Raw genomic sequence first — 26,471 nt, forward strand, 5'->3', positions numbered from 1 at the left:
ACTGGAAACTTTCGCAAACCACTCACACCTCAGACAAATGTTCATCGTTTCCAACTTAATTTAAATATGCAATGAGAATGGACTGCAGCTTACGACGGTATAACAAAACTGTTGAAAGTCCTCTGTTAATTTTTGTATATAGGGAATTGACTTCATATAGCAAGTATGTGTTTGTACAAATCATGTGACTTTCAAGCATCGGTACTGTCTTCACCTTTTAAAAGCAAGCCTTGAAATAACTGGGAGAGGCGTATAAATATACTTGCCAACACTATAAAAAGGTGACAAGGCTTTCAGTGTTATCACATATGCATCAAAGTCATGCGCCGATTGAAAAACAATGATGTCTGCTTCATGACAGTATGTAAAACTCCTATTTTCTTCAAATGGTTACTATACATGTATGTACACTCTATATTCAAATATTATATACCATTTCCATAACGTTTAATTTCTAGAGTCTGGAGAAATCAACAATTATTTTCAAATTATCTGAGAGTGTGTGTGACCACAGCAAGCCCTAAAAGCGGCACGCAAAGTTTGCAATTACTTCTTAGAAATTTTTGGAATTTAATTGTTGAAAGCAATTTCACCAACAGTTATTGCCTCATTACAGTCAGACGGACGGCAGCTTTCAAAATCTGATGTATTTTTAAGAAAATTTCTCCAGCTCTGAGAATTTCAAATTGTGCCCAGTTGGTTCAGTACACTGAAAAAAAAAATTCTCAGTTTGTATATTACCATTGAAGACCGGTACAGCACTACAGGAAATGGATCTGCACATTCAAAAAAATTGACGCAAACAGCAAGACACTTATAAAACATGATAATAATAGGTTTGACGATAGCAATACTTTTACAATACAACTTATGAATACTTCTCCAACATTTTGAATATAAATTTTGAATATAAACAAATAATGCTAGGGTGCAATTTACTCACCTGCAATGGACTTGAAGCTGAAGTAAAAATATACTAAACTGATAAATAAGAACAACTGAGAGGCTTCTGAAAGCGTGATTTCAACCGAAATCTGTGATAAATACCAGATCTCTTTTATTAGCTCCACTGTCAGCAATGTGGAGGTATACGGTACTGTATGTACCGTATTTTAGATACACATCCATGTAGGTTGTCTTGTCATCATCCCGCTATCACCTTTGCACTTCTTCCCTAAAACCACTGCTCAAAAAGCATTCATATTTGGTGTAAAAGTTACTCATAAGACTGTACTTTGGGTTTGTCTACATGAAAAAATTCATATATGTAAATTTTTAAGGTTGATAATCTCATATTTGGTCAAATATTGTTTTCTCAGGTATTGCTGGTCTGACAGTTTTCAAACTTGATTGTAAATTTCTAGAGTTGACCTCATTAACTTGTAGGAATTTTTGCAGGAAATTTTGCAGGAAATTTGTATAATTCAAATCTTTTTGAATGTTTTCTTTCTTTTTTTTGCTCAATTTTTTTCAAATCTACCCTGAAACCATTTTGTCCAATAGCAATCAGATACATACATGTTACCTAAGGGCCTCTTAGTGCTATGGAATACTCCTGTAGTAAGTCAGTTATCTTGTTGAAAGACATGACCATCAGATCCTTTCAAAAGGGGTGGTCAAAAGATGAAAAAGAGCTGCACAAAGAAAATTGGTCAAAAATATTGAAGCCATGCTGCTCTTTGCATAAAAATATTTACTTGGTCAGCCAAAATAAAAAGTGCCAGATTGTGTCAAAAAAGTACGCAAGTCATAACATTTTTTCTCAATTTGAAAAGAAATGCACGTTGACATCCTAACCCCCCTCCTAAGATCTAATGGTCTGTCCCTAATCATTCATTTAAATCCTTATTTATATATTTCTGTATCATTTGAATTTGACACAAAATTCTCAGCTTACGCCACAAAAGGCATCAAGACCCAGTGCAGTTTATCTTTTGATCTGTGAGTCATCAATGATAGTTTTCTGAATAAAGAACTGTTGACAGCTTGCCCAAGCTTTACATGGGTATAGAAATGATACCAGCACATATTTTGTGATGTTCCAAAACGCTGGAAAATAAACAATAGCTTGGTTTTTTTTTTCTCATGGCATATCCAGTGCACTTTTTCTCACGAACAAAATCTGCGCAACTGCATGCCAGTAAATATTGAAAGAGATTTGTTGACCTGGTAGAGTAATTTGTTGCCGTTAAGGCAAACATATAACATACATTTGTGAGTTATAATAATATTGATACTGCCTCCAAGTATTATTGTTTGGACAGTAAGAATCCCTGGTTACAGTTCAGGGATGCAGACAATAGCCAGCAGCCGGCAAAAACAACCGGCTATTGGCTAAAATTTGCGGGCTGTGAAAATTTAGTTTTTAAAATCAGGACATTTTGCACAACATTTATGTGCACATACTGGTGTACTATTTCTACCTGCTTGTACTTTTATTTTTGCCACCTGTAAGCAAAATTTTCTACATCTCTGCAGTTACAAGACTTATTGGTATTTATGCAGCTCTACATGTCCATACATGCTATACGGTATGTTCTACATGTTATTCTATGCCACGTGTACAAGGCACATTATTTTCGAGGGAAATCACAAAAAAACCCCATTTTTTTCAGAAAATATTCTTCAAGGGCATTGATAGTGCTGTACACTCCCTGCGCACTTTATAAATTTGTCAATTAATTTCATGGAAGGTGTTACATAAACATTTTAAAAAATTTCTATCGTTTAAATTATCGTATTGAACTAACATAAATCTACACACTGGGTTTGTTAGCAGCACATTGCATTGATATCGGAAAAAATTCGTCAGGGTATAAAGAGTTGGTTCCAGAGTATCAATGCAGCCAGTCTATACAGAGCAACGTAGCAATGTTATATCTGTTCTAAATTTTTGTGCCTTGTTTCCCAAACTTTGAAAATACCTTAGGCTGGTCACAATTCAGTTGGAAAATTCGTATATCAGAATTTGAAAACTTTGTATTTGATCATGTCAAAAAACACGAGTTTTCACACCTCATGGCCTTATCTTACTCTCAGCAGGGCTATAAGTGCATAACTTGACAAGAGGTCTGTGAAATTATAAACCCAGAACATCACACCAGCAACATCTCTTCACACTCAGACCCCATCTGAAACACTCACTCACAGGAGGTGTCTAGACGTTTGACCTTATCATTTAGAAGGGACAATCCCCGTTACTTGTAAAGGGCCAGTAGCTGTAACATTATGATTTGTTCCCTGGTTTTGTTTTCAATGTCAACTACAGTTTCTTGTTCTACCGTACTCCCCAAAGGATGCTGAGATACACAGTATTCGGCTTGCCAACTCAGGCTATACATGTCACCTGACATATGTAGATGGCATTGTTGTTGTTGACAAGTGGATTCTAGTCCGGACTAGAATTCAAATGTAAACAATAACGGAGCATTTTACAGGTATAGATGCCCTGTTCACAAGCTAAATAAATAAATTTTCAAGGTGCTTTGGGGAGTTGAACAAGAAACCTTAGTTGACATAAACAACAGATGTGAGGGAAAAATCAAAAGTTAGGTCACAGTGGAGTGTACAACCAAATCATGAGACCTGAAATCTACCAAAATACAATTTCCGCTGTCAACAATAACATTGCACATATTACACACATATGGAACAATATGTCTGGACAAGATAAATAGGAATTTCCACGTGATTGTAAGAGTAGCACAACAAACTTATAACAAAAACAAAAAGACTGAAAACACATCCAAAAATCTAAAGGCTATTGGAGCTTCAAAATATGAACAGGTCAATAAAAAAAATATTTTCATATTTGTACGTGCAGTAAAAACAAATTTCATATACCGGTAATACTGAAGAATCACTATTTCATTAAATAATGCTACACAGTTTTGATAATTGAAGTATTTTACCGAACACTTACTTACAGAAATCTGTAAAAGCTTTCAGAAGGTTACACTCATTAAGAAATTTTTAAATTACTTTTTTTTTATTTGTCCTTTTGTTGTAAAGCACACTTCGTTCAATTTGTCCACAAACTTGGTTTGACCTTGCATCGGACAGTAACAGGATTAAGTTTTTCATTTCCCAATTGGACGAGAAATATAAGCACATTGTATTTATTAAATTATGGATGCTGGTAAAAATAATCTTCGTTGAACGCTTTCCTTCTCATATGTCACGATTTCATTCATTGATAAAATTGAGAAGTGCCGGCCCTCTTTGAGCAGAACTCCAATTATAAAACTCATCATTATCAGTGTGAGCACCCTTTGCTACCCACCCCTTGATGGAAAATGGAATATCCCTGGCGTTCAAATCTGCAATACTGTATACATTATGCATGTTTTGCTTGGACGACAACTGCCAGTTCTACCCCATCACATCACATGTACTCACTCCGGCACGCACAATCTGCTGTCCGGTATATTTTTTGTTCAGGATATGCAATGCACAAAAGTCACCTACAGTCATTGATGATTTTAATCCGAACACAGAACTATAACATTCAGGTTATTTGATGAGAAGAGATTCCCTAGAATAAGGCACAATTTTAATATTTGCTGCCATTTCTACAGAAAGAAGGGATGTTAACATTCTACGTTTATTCAGAACTGAATTAATTTTTCATTTAAGGAAAATTAGCAGTATCTTAAATTAATTTGATAAATTATTATTTTTGTTCAATAAAATAATGCATTTTTTTTTGTTCTCCCAAATGAATGGTAAAATACAAAGTAATAAGCTTGCCAACGACAGTAAGCTTTAGTAGTAATAAGCTTGTGACAAATAGCATATAATATATGATGTTATTGTTTACAAATGTATTCTTGTAAGGACTACCATCGTCAACAAAAATAATAATGATGGAGATTTATAAAGCACCTAGTCTTCAAGAGCTCTGGGCACTGTACAATAGTTGAGAGAAAGTAAGCTAGCGAATAAACAGTCTTCAGCGCATGACGAAAATATGCTAATAATTGGACGTTATATGCAAATAATAGCTATAATTGACGAATTGAATACTTCGTCATTCTGATATGATTTGGAAAGTAGAACAGGATGCTGTAGTTTATAGATGAAACAAAAATACTGGAAAAGACACTGAAAGGACTAATTGAGCTATAACAGGTTATGCCGTGTAGGGATTCAAGATCATAAATTTGGGACAACCGGCGAGTCATGGATGCACCTTTTGTGTAAACAAACAGGGATTTTCTTAGAGGGCCTCCAAATAAGAGTTCACGGTATGAGTGGACTCCCTAGGTTACTAACAATTCAAACAAAAAATTTCTTTGTGTCCACTAATCTTCAGTCTTGCCATAAATTCATCGGTGGGCTCAAAATATCTCGGTGCACTTTGGGTGTCCATCCATGCAATGGTTCAGGTGGCTTGCCAGACCAATACACACACTGTGCATGAAATAATATTATAGTATTTATCCTGATCTTTATCTGAATATGCTAAGTCATCCTGATTTTGGTTGTTTCGACTGGTAAATTTTTCACATTCAATAAGTTTACTGATTATGTAAAATCCGTGGGCCAAACACAAAAGCTGGTTATGTATAAAGCAGCCTACGTACAGCCTGGCAATTGAACTTTTGGTGCAAAAGATGGTACAACACACACAAAAAGAGCTATATACATGGCCATATGGTCAGAGAATGCGTACAGGGAGACCATGTGTATAATGATATGAAGACTTCAAATACATAATTGATGAACTATAACACTGTCATTATGCAAACACCGAGAAGCACTGGTGCCTGGTGATACAAAACCTGACATATACCGTACAGTATACGTTACATTGGCAAACAAAAATATTTCAAGCCCTGAGTATACTTTAATGAAAAGATCAATGCCAATTGATCTTTCTTTATTTATTGTGCGTGATTGCGCTGGTATTGTATTGTTTGTGTAAAATCTAATTTTGAATCATTACCTTTAACTTTGATTTGCAAATGCAGGCCCACCAGCCACAAATGTCGGAAACTCGAAGTAGCTTCTAATTTTCACAGATATTCTGATAATTTTATTGATTAAATGATGTTGCCTTTAACTACAAAACGTCAACATCCATGTTTTGACAAACTGGCTAGAAATTGAAAAGTTTGCTGTACATTTTAAATTTCCTTGTCATTTTCAAAAACTTCATTATAATAGGAAGTAAAGAGACAATGTAACAGTGGAGAATAGTCAATTCTTTGTGTCGTATAAGATGACACCGTGTTGCGGCGGGGGCACCACGTCCCGTGTCTTTTGCATTGTACAGTCAATGGAGGCAGCCATATTTGAGTGCATCATCTGTTTATCATTTTGCTGAGCAGAAACTTACCAATGAACTTTTTTATTTTGTCCTAAATGTGGCAAAATGCTCATAGATTGACCTAGGAGTCATTTAACCCTTTTACCACAGTGGTTTGAACCAATCCCATTGTTTTCTATGGTAAAGTTGGACCTCTGGACAGGGAAATGGGGATGAAAGGGTTGTATTAATAATATGCATGTTAGCTACTTAGCATTTTCACCGTGAAAGCAAAGCTGTGAAAAATCTAGGTTATTGGTGTACCATATACAAATATGTATAATTAGAATTATTATGCAATCTATACATGGCTTAACATTTCATTTTTAAAAAAAATTTTATCCAGATATTTCACTGTCTATTCTCTGTGCACCAAGGACACAATATACGCAATCATTTGGTTTGAGTGCAATCACCAAGGTTACCTCCACACTTGATGCTTGGCCAATTAACTCAGATTATCACACATAATGAGATAATGAGCAATTTTGCTTTCTGAAGATACGTCAGCCCCCCCCCCCCCAAAAAAAAAACAAAAAAAAAACAAACTGCATCCTCAATTTGTGACAAAGTGATCATACAAAAGTGCCAGTAAACAGACAGTGGTGCAAAACTAACAAATGCAAATTACATTCTACTTGCTCATCAGGCTGAAAAAAATTGAGTAATATTAATCAAAATTGAATATCATCAATTGGCAATCTACAACGAACCACCACATCGGTGATCCCCTGCAGTAGTTTGTCAATGTTTCCATGTATGTTTATGGGCTGCAAATTTCAAATGTCAGAGGAACGACACACTCGGATCATAAGTACTTAATCTGGTTTTTTATCTATTATTTAATTAGATGTACTTTCCTGGAACAAATTTTGCTGTTATGTCAACTTAAACAGAATGTGCATTATGCTGTTTATGCTTGTCATAAAAATGATAAATCTCTCATTACTTAAAATTCTTTTTCAGAATGCTTGAAGAGATTTGAAATGATTTGTAAACTGGTAATTGCATGCATGCTAACCCCCCCCCCCAAATTACAATTTTACAATATTTTATATTTCATTCCATGCATTCAACAGGTTCCTACCAGTGTCTAATCCTCTACAAATTTGATTCAGTTTGTAAACTCTAAATAAATTGAACAGATAATATTGTACATGACACACCCTTGCTTTATAATTCATTTGCATTTGAGCCAAAACCGCATTTGTGAACAAGTTGAAAAAAGACAGTTGCTATTAAATTAGTGGAATTCATTCAAGCTATGTTATCTGTATAGCCTTGCTTAAAACTATACTTACACAAACGGTCTGTACTAATACGTTTGAAATTTATAACGGGTCAATTTATGCTATTTTTTCTGCTTAAACAAATATATAAGCCACTTTTCTATCAAAATAACAATCAAACACATTATTGGGTATGTGTGAGACTTATATGTATTGTATGGACAAACACTTGGTGAAACGCTTAAAATTTGCATATTAATGCATTTAACACAAAGCAACAGGGTCACGTGGGGTCACCAGACCTGAAGACAGCTAGTCCCAACGAAAGATGTAACAGACACTTCATTATCAACACTTGTCTGAATTTCCTGTCAATTTAAATAATCCGACGTAGAACTATTGATTATTGCATTCACAAACTTATAAAACCTTTAACTCTTGTTTCTGTAGGGGGTACGCAAGCAGAGATTGTAAAACTAAATCGCACAAATACATATCTATGAAATCATGAGTGTTGCTTCTTGCTGACCAGCAGAGGGTGATAATAAAGAGTCCAATTGCTTAGGGTTGGAACAGTCATCCTTTAGAACTCCATTTAGTGATGTCAAATGTCACGCACCAGAGAAATCATCGGTAACTTGTTGACGATGTTACAGACCGTATAGTTATCACTGGACTGAAAGTGAACCGGAACTATTTTCAACTTGACACCTTTGGGATTTAAAAATGATTAAATCACATGTTTGCAAAAGAAAATTTGTTTTATTTTAACAGAATTATGCATAGCAAAAATCATTAAACCGCATCACAGTAATTGATGCCATATTTAATGATTAAAATTGTTTTATTTTTTTTATGAGCTTTAATGTCGATCTTCTATCATGAAATAAAAAAGTGACGGGTGTGATAATGAGGATATCGGAATACAGAGACGTGCATTTTGCGTTCAGAACAAACATGTTACTCAGACAATTTAAAGTATGTAGTCCAAATGTAAAGAAAGCATTATTTAAAGCATATTGTAGTAATATTTACTGTTGCTATCTTTGGGGTGAACTTCAAAGTAAAACTGATGAACAACTTTAAAAACTACATGTATGTATAACAATGTCTGGACAAGACTTCTCAATCTTTTTCCATTTTGTAGTGCATCGGCTATGTTCCCAACAAAACATGTCATTGTCTCTAGGTGAAGTTATTTGGTGTAATACGTACAGTTTCAAGTGTCTGCTTGAAAAATCATAAAATGTACTGTATTTTGCTGTGATCCATTCATCGGACAGGGTGACAGATAGTACTTTCTCTTAAGTTTTGGAGGAAGCAATTGTATCTTGTGTAATTTTTGTGTGTGTTTAATTTTCATAATGGTAAACTCCCTTTTCTGCAGAAGGATATATCCTGGGAACTGAGTGAATTTTCAAGGTATTGCCTTTTGTATCTGTCGTGTATGGACATTTCAGTCTGAAATACAGTACTATACTAACACAAAAAAGTTAGTACATAATAACAACTACTGCTCATTGAAATTAGCATTTCCGTTTTTGAATTATCACCTGGCTCAAATTTATTCCGTATTAAAAAAGATGGAGAGTAAATGTATTTTTAACAACTTTTAGAATCTACAGATATAGATTGTGCGCGAATGTTTGATAACTTGAAAAACAGCCATACAACAGAAGGACAGACATATGCATAACCCCTTAGACCCACCTATTTTTCTGATGTCCACACACGTTTTTCTGTCACCAAAAATGTTATCAAAGATTGTCTGATAAAAATATGTGCACTAAGGCTGTGATTCATTTCATGTCAAATAATTTACACAACACTACCGGTACATATGCACCAAATCCTGAGCTATTCACATCTACAGGTTGGATATAGGAGCATTGGGATCTGTCAATGCATACTGGTAATTACTTCATTACGGATATTCAAGACCAGTATAAAGAATTGAAAAATTGGAAGAAAATTTACCATCAATAAAAATTACTGCTTAGAAAATTAAAATTTGAAAGGATAACTACTTTTATGGTAGTTGAAAAAGAATGTTGACTACACAGTATATTAATAGCCAGTCCTTGAGAACAATGTTATTCTGCCTTTCAATGTGATTCGAGAACATGGCCTCGGATATTGCAGAAAATTGAACATTTTCAAAAAAAGCATGCTTTACACACTGGTAATAATCTGCCTTAGGCTATCAGTGTATCAGAATCCTACAGTGACCTTGTGACCCGAGTTGTGAAGTTCAGAGGTCACGTAACAACATAACAAATCATAGTACAACTGAGGCCAGAAATAATTATAGGTTCGTATCTCATCCTAGATTTATTTCTCATCTCTTGGCAGGAATCTTTACGAAAGGATGATGCAGTGAAGAGATTTGTTTTATCTATTTATTTTTTAGAGGCTGATAAGATCTAACTACCGATATCGAAAGGACAAAATAGGACTGTTTTGAATGCAAAGGTAATTATGATATACTGCAGCATGACTATGATAAGTTCACCATTCAGATCTACACATTTCATCCTGCATACACTATACAGTAGTATTCATAGTTCACTGGTATTCCCCTTTGTTATATATTTAAAGGTAGTATGCACCTTGAAAGTGAAAGACTTAAACTTTTGCTCAAACCCTCCTTAATGAAACTTTCATCTATTCTCTTTACCAAATCAACAATAAAAATCGGGGGTCACCGAGCAAATTTTGGTACTAGAGAAGCAAATAACACAAAAGTTACCGATATTTAAAATTAAAAATGGCCCCCATCCCTGTGTTAACTCTTTGGAGAAAAAATAACATTGTTGATTTTTAAAAAAACTAAGCAGGTGAAGAGTTTTCTTATACCAAGAGCTTTAAAATGAACCCCCACAAGTGGTATATCGGAAAAGAATTGTAAAAGTTTGAGTCTGAATTTTGTCCCCGAGGCGTGTTCTACCTTAATATTTTCAAGTGAACACGAGTAGAAAAAAGGCTAGTGTTGATCAATGACCATCAGGGTGGGGAAACAAACCGTTTCCCCTGTTTTTACTTTCAAGTTAGTCGCCGTGGAGATTGACGACATCTCAGACTCTACTGGCTTATTCAGATATTGTAAAATCCACTGATTCATTGGAGGATCTCTTTCAATACACTCAGGATAAATCAGATCAGACAGCCTCTAATCCCTTGTCCAGTTGTTTTAAAAATATCGCCGCAGTTGACGTCATATATTTTCAAGTATTATGGGAATGTGTTCTATAAATAAACTGAAATGAGCAACCAGTTGTTTCAAATATATGTGCATAGTTGACTTGCATGTGTTGTTTAGCAAGCAACTCACAATGTACAAAATATCTGGATTTTGTTACTAAGTAGAATTGACACTGGATATAAACTTGACACTGGAAATAGACTTGCCCATAAAGAATTCTCTCAATTAAAGAATGCTTCCAAACTATGCATATTTCACATGTGAAGATAGTTGACTCGACTTAGTAACCCCTTGCACCACCATGGTTTGGCCCAGACCAATATCATCAATTATGATTTCGGACCAGTTTACAGAGAATTGGGGATGAAAGGGTCAAAAAATTGCTCCAATATTGTTTACCTGTTCCCTTTACCATATTTTCATTTATTTTCTGTCGATGACTTTTATAATGTTCTTAAAATTTAAACTGAAGTCACTGAAATCAGACTTAGCATTCAGAGCAATCCAAACTTTTTTTCTGGCCAGTCAAAACGTTTCACCTGTCTTCATTCCCTAGCAATCAGTGACAGCTGTCACTGATTGTTAGCCTTGTAAAAAGTTTGCAACCATGTGTCTACTTTAAAAGTAGACATATGCATGCAAACTTTTAAAGTAGGCACATTTTTACAAGGCTTATCACAAAGCTTGCAAAGATGTGGCAATGGCAGAAACAGCGAAGATAAGGCAAATAAATGGCTGTGGAAAGCCAACATGTCTGTTTTTATCCCTTGGCACATATATCACTGAGAATTCTATGAAATATCACTCTGAAAAACTCTGGTAATTGATATCTACTGTGTACCAGTTGACTACCGACCTTAACTAAAACACAACCACTGCTGTTAAGTCGTTTTGCATGTCTCCATGAAATACGCTTTTTATATGGTAAAGCTCCAAATATGTCATCTTTTGAAAATGAATTATTTACCAATCCGCTGTACTGTAAAGGGAGTTCCCTGTATTCTCAAACAGGTTCTTCCGATGAACATCCATATATGACACATGAAATCCTTTCAAGTATAGACCGTTGAACAGAAGCTGTCATAAACGCAAACCCAAATGTTAATGGAGAGTATTAGAGTATAATAATTTTAAGTGTTATTTATATGACATTTTTATTGGCTTTTTCAGTCAAATTGATCATCCAACATTTTATTTACATTATCCATTTCAGAAAGCACTCAGTCAACACCTAATGGGCCACGGCACCCTTTGAAAAGGGCTCTCTGTAGGAAAGCTGAAATCACATCTGTCTTTCATTTATCAATATACCTGTATTATATCACTCGAACCTAATGCAGCCGCAATTTTTTCTCTGATTTTCTTTCTGTTTCAAGATTCCAAAGATCACAAAGCAAGTACATGTATGGACCAACTAGTAAATCAAACCTTAACCCTTTCGCCACTATGGTTTGGCCCAAATGTATTGTTATCTGTGGTGATTGTGGACCTGTTCACAGGGATTGAGGGGTGAACAGGTTAAAAAGCAGCAAATTATTTGTTGGCATCAAATGAAAAGAGCAAGATTCAAGACAACTACTGTTCTGCAAAATTTCACAGTGGACTGAAAATCTGATGTAACTTTGACAATTTATGAAGAGTTTGGAAATCAGTTAGTTTGTCTCTCAGGCCAGTTGGATCCAGAAGATTTTAAGGGACACGCTTTTGACAAAAAAGAATAGGTTTTCTAGGGGTAAGCATTGGCACCATAGCAACCACTGATAAACTTGTAGCTTGGTAATTCATGATTGGTGCAAACTTTATGACAACTACCAATTAGGTTTTTATGATGGGTATAATTGCTATGGCGACCACCAATCAGATTTTAGGTAGCAAGTATCCCATAGCGATACCAAAACGGATATATGAAGAATTGGTATGCAGCTGTACCCGGGATAAAGTGTCTCATTTTATGAAAGCTGTTATTTTAGAACATGCCATTCAAGCAGATATCAAAGACATTGCAGACACCTTGTAGTTTGTCCTTTGTAAAGGAACAATAGCTGGGATACTTGAAATAACTTTTCATCATGATATTTTTATGTTTTTTTGTTCAATAAAATAGGGACATTTCTCAGGCTCTCCCCATGTTAAAACATAAGGCATTAATAACATGCTTTGTCGATGCAACTCATTGTGTAAAATATCCAAAGTTATTTTAAAAATACATTCTAGTCTGGAGTTAGATTCAGTGGAATAACACTGGACATGACATTGACACGCGCTGTGTTGTAAGTTGATCACTGAACACTTGACACAATTTCGGGAGGAGAACAAGAAACTGCATTTTACAAAGAGATCAAAATTTACGAAAAACGCGCCAAAGTTACGGCTGATGGAGCTTTCAGCCAAGATGTTGTGTTCTCGACAATATGATTTTGATTTTTTCACAGACAAACTTATCCATGAGTTTTAAAATGCACTAACAGCATCTACGTTGAACGGGGCAATACCTATAACTTTCAATGGCTACTTTTTATTATTTTTCTCACAGAAAACAAGCACATATTCTTGGTCATCTCCCTGAAGTATGTCGGAATGCAAAATATTAGGCCTTATAAATATCACACATTGTGCACAATAGCTATGTTATTTACTGAATTCTAGCTAAGACTAGATTTCTGTCATCAACAACAAAATTTCAACATTAAATATGATACATAGGCTGTGATAACAAGTTGAACACTACATGTAGTATTTTGATATGATTTTGTGTGCAAGGCAAGATATTGTGTTTAATATACCTAGAACAAAACTGTAAAAATAAATCAAAACTTAATCTAATATGACTTTTTAAGGTAGAATGCAATTCAGAGACAGATGTTTGGGCTCTCAATTTTTTCAGCACTTTTCTGGTATACCACTTGTGGAGCTCATAGTAAAGCTTTTGATGTAAAATATTCTACCGCCTAAGTTGTTCGAAAATTGAAAATTTTATTTTTCCCCATAGGAGTAAACACAAGAATGGCGGCCATATTGAATTTAAAAGATTGATAAATGATTGGTACTTTGTTTCTCTAGTACCAAATTTTGCACGGTGACCCCTGATTTTTATTCGTCATTTTGTCAGAGAATGATAGAAAGTTTCATTGAGGAAAGTTTGAGGAAAAATTTAAAGTCTTTCACTTTCGAGGCACAATTACTACCTTAAGATAATTCTATGGCATAACCAATCACATGGGATCACTTCAAAGCAGCCGATCCATGGCACAACTTCAGGTGACAATTAACTCTCAACGTCAATATCTTGATATTTTGAAAGAGAAATTAACTATGTTTCCATAGCAACAGTCGATAACAACGTTTAATAAGCAGTGGGCAGTAATCAGGCAGTCAATGAACCATCAAGTATTTGGGAATAGCTTCCACTTTAAGAATTAACATTATCTTGCGACATCGAGTTACCATGGAAACAACATGGATTAATGACAAGATGGTAATAAGAAGATGACATTGAAACTTTGGATCATAGAAGGAATGAGAGACAAGACAGTGTTTATCTCAATTGTCGCAATATCTCATATTGCTTGATCTTTGTGGGATTTTCCGAATGAGTTGTGGGATATGTTCATCTGCAAATTGTTGCATTTGTCGTACACTTCATGAAATCTCATCCTCATTCCTTGATTCAATTGAATGAATAGTATTATTTTGAGAGCTTTCCTTTTTGATGATGAAAACTTAATGACAATATATATACTTGTTCACACTATAGTCTACTGGTACTGACACATCGGCAGATGAACCACCATGGACATCAACAGGTTTCTAAAAACTGTCACTACTCATAAGGTTACATGTACATGGTCCTAGGAAAACAGTTCTATGCTTTCACTCAGAATTACCTTGAGAAACTTAGGACTGTTCTCGCTGATAAATGATAAAGAAAAAAAATACAGGGTCACCCTGCACAGTTTGGCTTATAGAAACAGATTACTTATAATTATAATTTACTTATATTTGAAATTTCAAAACTGCCCCTCCCCGAACCCATCTTTGTCAACTGTATTGGTAAAATTTAAAATTTCTGCCTTTCACAATTAACAACTAGTGAAAAACTTCACTTACTCCAAAGATTTGAAAACAAATCTGGCATTAGACCAGAAATTTGAGAGTCTAAAAAACTGCCTCAATGCTTCATCTACCTTAAAAAAGAGAAATATTTTTCCATGAAATCATGTGGGTTGAGATCATTTCTGTTTCTGAGAACTATATATCCACCATCACGTTGAGATTTGTCTATGTCTATGAATGTTACACTGAGGGGTCTGCCTTCCCTTGGGAGCAGTCCAAATCATTGCCTTAGAGAGATATATACCACATAAAGATATGTCTCAAAAAGTATCCGTATGGACCGACCTGCAGAGGAACAGACAGTATTTCCAGCTCACTGTTGCACAACTCTACCCTGGGGTTTCATCATATATCTATCGAGGGCTGCAAGCTGCATTTCAAAGAGTGGAACTCATGGTTCCATTCACTGGACTGGACTATAATTTTGCCTGAGAGACCAATCAGACTACAGCCTCTTCACTTTATGGTCATAATTCTTTGCAGCAGAACGACACAGACTATTTCTCTTCCTGGGAGGTAAACCATTATGTTTTAGCGTGGAGACCTAATGATGCATGATTAATTCAAGGCCCAGGAGCTGTAACATTTGATGATTTTTTCACAATTTTTGTTTTAAATGTCAACTAAAGTTTCTTGTTCCACTCCCCAAAGCATGTTGAGATACACAGTATGAAGCTTGTCAACTCAGCCTGTACATGTGTAGACTTGCATTGCTATTGTTGGCAAGTGAATTCTGGTCCGGACTAGAATTCATAACCTTATCAGTGTACTTTATATGTGCATACGCCATGCTGACATGCAAGTTAGTAGGTGTTTTTACATGCTTTGGAAGTGTAACGAGAATTTGGCATCGACATACTCGGCATCGACAATTATAGCGGTAAAAAAAAAATCATCAAAAGTTATATATAGCTGCTGGTAATTTCACTCAACCGAAAGGCAGTTTAATACATTTCAATAGGAACAGAACATGTTAGAAATACATTTTCATTTATGAATATGAAAACCGCAGAGAATTGTCCAAAGCCAATATGAAACATTACAGACAACAGAATGATCAAGTCATTTGTTCATGACATACCAGTAGATCAAAACTGCTTGAAAGTTCATACAAGGTGACATAGGGGTACTTCAGGTGAGAAAACATAATGTACTAGTACATAGTAAGTACCGGTTTAAAGGTTTATTGAAAATTGTCGAATGAACAAAGAAGAAAAGAAACTGCAAATAACACATTAAGGCAGATGATGAATTCATAGATATTGAGCAAAAAAATCACGCTACTTATTAAGTCAATTATTATGACAACTATGAAGTTATTACAAAATGGTTTCATACATGCATAACATTATACATGTACATTTTTTTTGCTTGAATATTTTTTTAAAGCTTTTATCACCTTAGAAAGTAAAAACATGTTTGTAAATTTGTGTTTCTGATTAAAGGGCCAATAGTTCTAAGTTTTCATGTTATTTCCCCTTTTTGTGATTTGCATTGTCAAGTTCTTGTACTTCCCAAAGCATGTTGAAATCATTTAGCTTGTCAGCACGGCATAAAATGTAAACTGCACTTGTTTACATTTGAATTCTAGTCCGGACCAGAATTCACTTGTCAACAATACCCAGACAGACTGAGTTGACAAGCTGAATACTGTGTATCTCAAGATAGTAGTGGGAGTAGAAGGAGAAATTGTACAGTTGTTGAGATCAAAAATAAAAATAGTGGATAAAATCGTCAAAAGTTGCAGCTATTCAGCCTCCTAACAAATCCTACTCAAGATTAGAATACTGTTTTTTGTGGGCATTTCAAAGGCATTTCATCTGCACATTTAGATCACCTAGTTTATGTATCTTTGACTTACAGAAGATGTGCCGATAAAGAACAAATATGGGATTAAAATATCCCCAAGCATGAAAGTTGCATTTATAATAATGTACATCATCATGATCAGACTACAACATGTTCATAAATTTGGTGAACATGTTGTGGCTGCATTAATTCTTATCAGGAAAACTTGGAAATACAAATTTGTGAGGCGTTGAGAAAAGACATCTAATCATCATATCGGTAAGAATTAATGATGGCCATACTGTAATTATCATCGTATCACAAATTTGGGGAGAAGCAGAGGATTAAGAAATACGGGGACATTGTTGACAGATTTTCACGTGAAACACCTCTTCCACGCAGTGTGCAAACATTGCCTAGGTGGAAATGGCAGAGTTACATATCATACATCATTTTCACGACAAAATTAAGTCCATCTAGTGTCTTGAACTCTGAGAGTCAACTCTGACATTCACTGGAATCCGTGAAAGAGTGTACACACTGCACGGCGGCGTGATCAGGCCATCAGACATACAATCCTCACATTTCACGCCACGAAACACAAAACCGATAAAACGCAAAAATATATCTCTGGACGGTTGTCATTAAGGGAAGGCAATTGTATTCCATTTCACGCTGTGATACATGACACGGGCAAATTCAAAGATGTATTTTTGGATCGTTATTGTAAGGGGAGTGTGCAATTACGGTCCATTTTACGCTATGAAACACAACACCAGTAGATTCACAAATACATTTTCAGGGTGATTATCCTCAAAAGAGTCCAATAAACTTCACAGGTCGATTCAATGGACATGTTTGTACCGCACAAGAAATTCTGAAATTAAATCTCTTCGGCGTAAAGGACCAGTAGCTATAACATTTGATGATTTCTTCACTACTTTTTGAATGTCAACTATGGTTTCTTGTTCTACTCCCCAACGCATGTTGAAATACATGTAGTGCTCAGCTTGTCAACTCAGCCTGTACATGTGTATACTGTATTGATGTTGTTGAAAATGGAAATCTAGTCAAGATGAGGATTCAAATAGAAACGATAACAGCTAGTGCATTTTACACTTATCAAACAGGTTTTAACAAGCTAAATAGTACGTGTTTCAATATGGTTTTAGGGAATAGAACAAGAACTTGCGACTGACATATGGTACAAAACAAAAAAACTGAAAAAATCATCAAAATGGTTGTTGCCCTTTAATGAAAGCTCAATTATAGCAATAACTTCTGACGGATTTTTTCATTTTGTTCAGCTGCTCAAATACTTTTTCACATTCTACTCTAAGAAATCATATCAATATACATGATGTTTGACTTGTCAAATGTTCATCAGCTGTTTACCACTACCTTTTTGTCTTGACTAGAAAAACAGTTGTCAAAAATAGCATTGCACATTGTTTGCAATGAGTGACATTGACAACGCTGGTGCTTTTTAATTTTAACATGTTTTAGGGAAAATGAGGAAGAAACTATACTCGTTTTCTAGAACAAAAAGAATGAAAATACTATCCAAAGTTATAGCAAGTGTCCCTTTTAACCTACAGAACCCTGTCTGGATGAGACCCCTGTGTACTGTCCGAGGTCACCAGGAGGTCAGGGGTCAAATGGCTATGCAAATGATTCAGGAATGGCTTAAGCGAAACATACATTGAAACAACGTGCTGCGAACTATAAGAATAAATCAAATATCCTGAAGCAATCAACAAGTGACATTATTTAACATTGTTGCATAGGGAAATTACACTACAACATGACATCCAGTTGTCATAGCGACTGCATCCCATACAATTTTCTTCTACATCATGAAAGCAACGATGCTCTCATTTGCAATTTTGTGAACTAGCTTTAAGCCTTTCAGAGCAGTAAATTTTCCCACTAAAATTTTCGTGCAAGATTTTAGCAATTTTTGTGAATATTTTTTGACAGTTTTGGACCAAAAGGACATCACTTTTCGTTGGCCAAAGTTTTTGATCAAAATTTTGGAAAAATCTGAAAAAATTGCCTGGGTTACATGTTATCAAGGCGGTAAAACTTACTTTTACACTCAAGGGGTTAATATTACTGTTTATTCTCATGGATTAGATTTTTCTTTGTGTATTTTAACTCTTTATGTTATTGCAGATCTTTTCATACTCAGCCTGGAATTAAGATTAATAATGAATATAAGCTCTTTTTGGTATTTATAAAGAAACAAAATATGAGCTAATCATCATCATCATCATCATCATCATCATCAACATCATCGTCAACATCATAATATCAAAATTATGTTAATATGGTATAGAAGTACAGAAGATAAGCCAATCACAGCAATCAAATTGTGTGATGTCAAAGCAAGATATTTCATTATGCAACATGACACTGTCACAATGATGGCACCTGTATTAGAAAAGCTGTACTTAGCCTCATGGTAACTACCGGGCTGGCAATGGATTTGATCTTCTTAAAGCTGACTGTCACTGTTGAATCTCACAAAAATTTATCCGATCTTGGTTGTCATAGGGACTAGAGCACAATTAAGTGATTGAAACAGGAAGTTATGATGAAGCACGCGCAATCTACAAACTTTGGCTACCATGGAAACCGGTGGCAACAAAGAAAATTTGCTCCGGCATATCGCCAATCTGGTTGTCATGGTGATTGCATGCAGCATGCCAGATCCAAAGACCCATTCAAAGCTCCTGATTCTGCTAAGTGTTTTTATCATCAATTCTTATATCTACAAGTATACATGACATCTTTTCTGGACACGTCTCATAAATTCCAATAAATTGTACAAAGAAAAAAGCTATAAAAGTTCTCAAGTTGGCGAACAGATTTTAACTGGAAGTGAACTCTACCAGCAAATTTTGAGAATTTTTTTTAAGAGTCTTTCAGCATGTGAATCCTCCGTTACATATGCTGTCATATACCGGTAAGAATTTAATCTCTGTAATGTTGTAATTAAGATCACATGTGAAAGATGTTCTTTTTCTAACATGAAACTTAAAAGCAAAATTGAAGACATTTGTCTGCGGTACTTTTATCAGCTTTTCCCTCCGAAATCAATTTTTTTTTTTTCAATATGTAGAACCAAAACATATCGTCAGTGACACTTGGCTCACATTTGGTTTGATGCCACAGGCCAGAGTGAGTATACTTAACTAAGTTTACCCCTGGGAACATGCATATCAAGTATCAAAGCAATCGGACGAGCGATTTCTGAGAAACTGATTTTTTGACCAAAATTGGGAAAAATTGCCCCAAAAATACAAATACATGTATGAAAATTTCACCACAATTTTAACAAAGCCGACAGAGGCCAACCCTAGGATCATGAGTATCAAGTTTCAAAGAAATCCACTGAACAAGAATGATTTATTGACCAAAAATGAGAAAAATTGCCCCAAAAATACAGCTATCAAAATTTCACCACAATTTGTACAAATCTAACTAATATCACCATAAAGAACCAGCACACCAAGTTTCAACCTAATCTGGCCAGTGGTTACAGAATTTTCAGCCATTTGCAGGATTTTCTCTTGTTACCTCATTTGCATATTTTTGACACTGACAGGTTCATTTTGAACAAATTCACATCTCCAACCCTGAGTGCACCTGTACACCAAATACTAAGATGGTAGGGGCTGCAGTTTAGGAGCTTTTGATGCAGTTGGACATCTGCATATACACATACATATACACATACATACATACATACATACATACATACATACACACATACATACATACATACATACACACATACATACATACATACATATATACATGCACACCGACCTACCATATAAGCTCTCTTTGGTATCTACATAACCAAATGTGAGCTAAAAACAAAGTTGGACCAAGTAACTATATTACAGAAATGTCAAAATATGAGGACGCCTAGCTTCAATAATCAAGATTTTTTGGTAAACAAAAATACTGATGATTCATGAATACAAGATGATAAATATATAAGCCTATCTGAGCGGTTGACTACAATAAGTATCTGCCTTCAAATTTGAGAAAAACTGGCATTAAAGATAAAACATGCACTTTGAACGTTAGCCCTCAAACTCTCCTGATAAGTCCAATGAAAAATTGTAGCAATTGCCATTATTTCATGCAGATTATTGGGGTTTGTTATTGCAGTTTTACTAAGTACACATTAGTATTTTGACATCGGTTTTCCAGCATTTCTGTGGTACATGCATAAAAAGGTAATCTCTGACGATGTAAATGAGGCCCGAACAGCATTCAACAATGTTTAAATAAGATTGATAAACATGACCAATTAATCCATTTGTGTTTTATTATGTGATGTTGAAAACAACACAAAATTACCAATGCATGTGGGTTTTTGTCCTGTCGGCCTATTTTTTTTGCTTGCATATATCGGTTCTTTTGTCCAAACCTTAGCGGTATCAATCAACAGATATAATTGTCAGCATGTGTGAAATAAGAATATAAAAAAAAACAAGGATTGTATCAACTACAAATATGCATAATATCCAAAAATTTCATGTCATTTTATTTTTCCAGGTTGTTATTGCTGTCTTGATAGAGAGCCACACACAGCTTAGGATAAATACGATCTCACTATGAACTCCACAGGTCATTGCAGAAAGGTCAAATTAGGTCATATTTGGGTATATTTCCCATATAGACAGTCTTTTTATGTCTCCAGGCATTACTGTTTTACAGAAGAAACACTGAATATTATCTTACTGTACACACCCATCTCTGACATCAATCGCCTGTCTTAATTAGAAATCCTATCCTTTTTCTACTCTACACAATCACTTATCCAGCCGTTCATACATCAACGGACACTCTTGATACTCGACATCATGATAATGACGATAAGAAGATGACAATCAATCATTTTACATTTTCATGGAAACAGCAAAAATATTAAAATACAGAACACCAATTCCAAACAAGTTTGAGGGCAAATGTGGGGAAAAAAATAATCAGTCAGATACAGAAAATGAATTTGTTAGTTTGTTTGTTTGAAAGTGTCACTGTTCCACTACTGATATAACTATACCATGTACGTACCATGCACAATAGTTAACCCTTTGAGTGTTGTCATTTTCCCACCAAAATTTTACTGCCACATTTTACAAATTTTTTATGGATTTTTCTGCAATCATTTCATAGTACTAGACCAAATAGACATCATATTTTATTGGCTACAGTTTTTTTATCAAAATTTTGGCAAAAATCTGGGAAAAATTGACTGTGGTATATATTATAAAGGTGAGAAAAATTGACGTTGGCGCTCAAAGGGTTTTGATAAATATTTTAATCCTTTGTTGTTTTTTTTTGCCACAAAGGCAAGGTTGAATTCAACGTATCAGCTACATCAAAATCCTACAGCACATCCAATGATGTACTATTTGAATACTCACTGGCCAACCATGTTTTGCCAAATGCCCTAACCTGTCACTGTGAAATCCTACATCCCAACATCACTTTTATGACCTTGATCTTTGACCTGCCCTCAATATCCCATCAAATCAAGCAATTAATACCCATCATTACTGATTTCTGAACCCCACCCCTACAATTTGAAATACTCAGTCGTCCCACATACACACACATAATTCAATAGAATCCAATTTCTCCCATATATTCTCCTAATATCTCGCAGGAGCCAAGTGTCACCGGCACAACAGTTACTCTCACTGAGTTCACTAAGCAAATGGTGTCACACCATAAATTTCTTACATGTTTACACGACAGACTTGTTGTTTGCAATAACAAGGATTTTATATGTTCTTTCATTTAAAGTTTTTTTTTTATTGTCCAAAGCCATTCATCACACACTTCATTAAATCAACACACCACTTGAGATTGTCAAGAGGAGATATAAATATTAAAACGCCGAATACCAGCAATCTCACGATTTTGATAACAGAGCCTGGGGAGAGATTGGGAGAGGGGATGCATAAAAATTCGTAATATGGGACAGGAGAGTAGTAGAGATGTTTTCTTGTGATTATACTATGGGGTGACTGGTTAGCCTAGATCGGGTAATGCGCGGCTGATTGCTCCATATGAGCTCAGAGGTCCCCCTGTTCCGCGCAGGACCGTAATCAATTGCTGCAAAGAGCTTAATAACAATTGATAGATGTTTTTCAGCTTGACAGAGTCAGTCAACAGCATGTACTGAAATACGGTAGCTGATTTTTTTTTTTTTTCCGATGGGTAACATGATGCTCCATGCTCTGCGGTATTCACAGCTGTGGCACTACATTATGCAACCTTGTGAAGTACAATGTACTGAAGTAAAAAACAGGCTCTCCGAGGCCTACTGGCCATGAATAATTTAAATAAAATACCAGCTCCATCAAAAAAATGAATACCCTGTTGCTCTGCATACCATATTTTCAAAACTAATTATCCATGGACAATTTTTTTTTTACTCGGAACTTTGAGCTATCCCATTGATACAGCCTCTTCTCACATAAAAGCACAAAAAAATTTGTTCATATTTCAAATTCCCTGACATACAATGAAACCGTTCCTAATAGAAGGCTTACAAGGTCTCTCTCTGAAATGCCAGTCAGACACAAAAATAATTGCAATTTCATACATTTAGCTGTTAGCTTGTAAAAATTTTGGAAAAAATTAATTTTGTGTATGTACATACGCAGGAAGCAGGCAACTTTGATTTTGATTATGGCAAATGGATTTTCAAAAATTAAGTTAATATCCACTGAATTAATATCAAATGCGGGAAGTTCATACCATGGCAGGGTCACCCAAAATAAATCTTCATGTTCAACCTACCTAATAAACGAGACAGTCGGAATACCAGCATCAGAATTTATGCTAGCTAATTTTTCCTTCTGTGTGGAATTCTCAGTCTTGTCCGCTCTCTCACTTTTCAGGTTTCGTCTCTTGAATGAAAAACGAGTCTTGGTTTTTGTCTCAGACATTGTCGGTGTGTGTGGTGCGTGTCTGCCTCTACGTGCCTTTCAATGACACTGCGTGTTGCCGGCACACAAATCAACAGGACTCGGCAGACGGCCTGGAATACACATGTAATATCTGTTTGAAATCCGGCACTGTACAATTTTATACACTGGGATGTGCTGGCGTCACTCACTGTGCTAATATTCACTCCTTGGATTTCTATCCGTCGGAACAGCAACAAGGCACATCAAAATATCCGAGTGAAAAACAGGTGGCTACGCTTCCTCTTCCATGGGAAAAATTTAGGAAACGGATAAAGTGGTGCATGGATTGGCACTTGATGAAAATACAGCTACGAAAATCAGGAGATGTCAGTGGCAAAGTGATTCTGGGTGAATTATTCATGCATAGAGCAACGGCAAAAGCTGCTGGTACCAACCAATGTACAGTCAGGGGGTGGCAGCTTGACAGCAAGAGGGACTTATCAACAAGGTCTAAAAAAACTTCACAACAGTGCCCTTAATTACAATCACAACTTTTACTTGTTCATAAAACAATCTTATTGACCTCAGAAAGGTCAGCATGAGGCTTAATACTTGACATTGCGCCCTTACAATGTCTTTCCACTCTGTGAATTGAATGTCGTGTTGTATAGTGTTGTGTGGTCCGTAGACTATAGGCCTGCGTCCCCTGTTGACCCAGCAATATTTACGGTAAAAGCTTGACTGACCAACTGTACAAAATTGATAAGGCTGACTGGGTGACTGATGAAAACAGCTATGCTTGTCAGCTCCAAACTTATTCATGAAGCGTGCATACAGTTCTGATTCATCCGTGAAAATTACAGGACCAGTAGCTATGTTTTTGATATTTTTTGCACAATATAATTCATTTTTGCAATGTCTACTTCTACTCTGAAAATCGTGCAGAGATACACAGTATTCAGCCAGTTGATCCAACCTGTACATGTGTAAACCGCAGTGGTTTTGTTGACGAGTGAATTCTGGTGCAGACTATCAAGTGTAAAACAACGACAGTGCATTTTTATACGTGTTTAGATACTGTGTTGACAAGCCAAATAGTTGGTTAGTTGGTGTTTCAACATGTTTTGGGGAGTAGAAAAAGGAACAGCAGTTGACATTAAAAACAAAACCAGTTGAAAAGTAATCAAACATTATAGCTACTGGCCGTAAAGGGTCTTTAACCCTTTCACCCCCATTCCCTGTGTACAGGTCCAACTTTACCATAGAAAACAATGGATTTGGGAAAAACCATAGCGGTGAAGGCCGTAAAGGGACAGTAGCTTTTGACGACATATTATTTTGATCCGGAAAACAAATATGTTTTCATATTGTTCTCCTTAAAAATACAATGAAAGGATGCAGTAGCATTGCAATTGTAACAAAATTAATACAATTTGCAGTCTTATTGTTGATAAATTAATTCTGTTATAGGCTAAAATTGATTTTCTACGACGATATTCAGCACATTATACATTAATGGGCTGTGTTGAAAAGTTCAACACTACACAACATGATTCTAGGAGTATAGAACAAGGCACAGTTTTATTTTACAGAAAACCAAAAAGTACTTAATATACCAGAAGTTGCAGCTAGTAGAGCTTTAAGAAATAATATTCCTTTCATTTACATCATAGTATCAGTGACAGGTTTGTAGACATAGGACTTTCGCAAGACTGATTGAGAGACAAATACGAAGTAATTTGTTGATCAATAAGAATAAAGACACTGCTTATCACCGCCTTGTTTATAAAATGACGATGGTTTAGTTCTGTGACTCACTTCTTCAACTGGCTGACTGACTGGCTAACTCATTAAACTGATTCACTAACTCATGACAGAGCCAGTACATTAACTGAGAAACTTACTGACTACCCGGTAGTTTGACAGAGTGTCAGGAATGCTTAAATTAAAGATCCACTGTCACCTAGCTGTTCCAATTTTGCCACAGTTACCATGGAAAGAGAAAATCTAACCAATCACAGATTTTAAGCGGGTGGCTGCTTTGTAAAAACAGCGCCCTCACATTGGCATTTTGGAGCCCTGCATTTTGAATACCAAGGAATGCACCTTTGACCATATATGAGCATATTTAGATTAAAGGTGACTGTATACCTTTAAAACTTATCTCTCTTCAAATATTCACTCTCTAATGACTGGCTCTGACACTATGCCTAACTGACTGGCAAGCCGATCACCTGACAAACTAATAAATGTAACTATTATGTTATGAGAATACGCACACCCTGGCATGAGTACATGGACCACGGCATACCCATCAGAAGATGGTCTCTGCTACATCACGTGATTAAAGCACCAAGCTTGGCACTTTTTCACATGATTCAAAATATAAAAGTTGATGAAGCCATAAACAGCAACTTTTGCCACTATTTTTATCCATTTTTGTAAAAATTCGCTCGAGTTATAAATGGTGAAAATGGCTTTTCTGGAATATTAAAGCGACCCAAAGCTACCTTATATGTAAAAATCAGCCTTGACGGTGAACTTCCCCTTTAACTCATCCCGGACCACTCACGATACTGTTAAACTGACTGGCTGCCCAACTGTGATGTCATGATTGATACAAACTCCCTCACTAGCTGACCTTTCTCTGACTGAATAACTCCTTACATGTTTCAAATTCCCTTTACAGGCGACGTATAACATTGGCATTTGATCAAACCCTTCACCCCAATTTCCTCCAACTTTGCCACAGAATGCACAAGAGCCCTGGGATAAACCATGGTGTCAAAGGGTTAAAAGATAATAGAATGCTCCTCAGCCACTGCTTTTCTGAATCTAAAAATCTACGAGTCTTCATTGGTCTACAGTTTGAGAAAAGTTACTTGAAA

The 26,471-nt window shown here is 35.6% G+C and overlaps 1 protein-coding gene across 2 annotated transcripts in view; it reads right to left on the reverse strand.

Annotated features, from left to right (window-relative positions):
* The window catches only part of LOC139117014 (NAD(P)H-hydrate epimerase-like), a 116,129-nt gene that overhangs the window by 16,109 nt on the left and 73,549 nt on the right, over positions 1-26,471 (reverse strand). Inside the window, exon 1 of one of the 2 annotated variants that reach the window (XM_070679812.1) lies at positions 23,474-24,039. The exons of the other annotated variant lie outside the window; for it this stretch is intronic. Coding sequence (XP_070535913.1) covers positions 23,474-23,622 — 149 coding nt within the window. The 5' untranslated portion in view covers positions 23,623-24,039. Of the gene's footprint in view, positions 1-23,473; positions 24,040-26,471 lie in introns of those variants that run through there. 2 annotated transcript variants of the gene reach the window in all.

Source organism: Ptychodera flava, chromosome 18 (genome assembly GCF_041260155.1).
Source record: "Ptychodera flava strain L36383 chromosome 18, AS_Pfla_20210202, whole genome shotgun sequence".
In the NCBI taxonomy this organism is placed as follows: domain Eukaryota; kingdom Metazoa; phylum Hemichordata; class Enteropneusta; family Ptychoderidae; genus Ptychodera; species Ptychodera flava.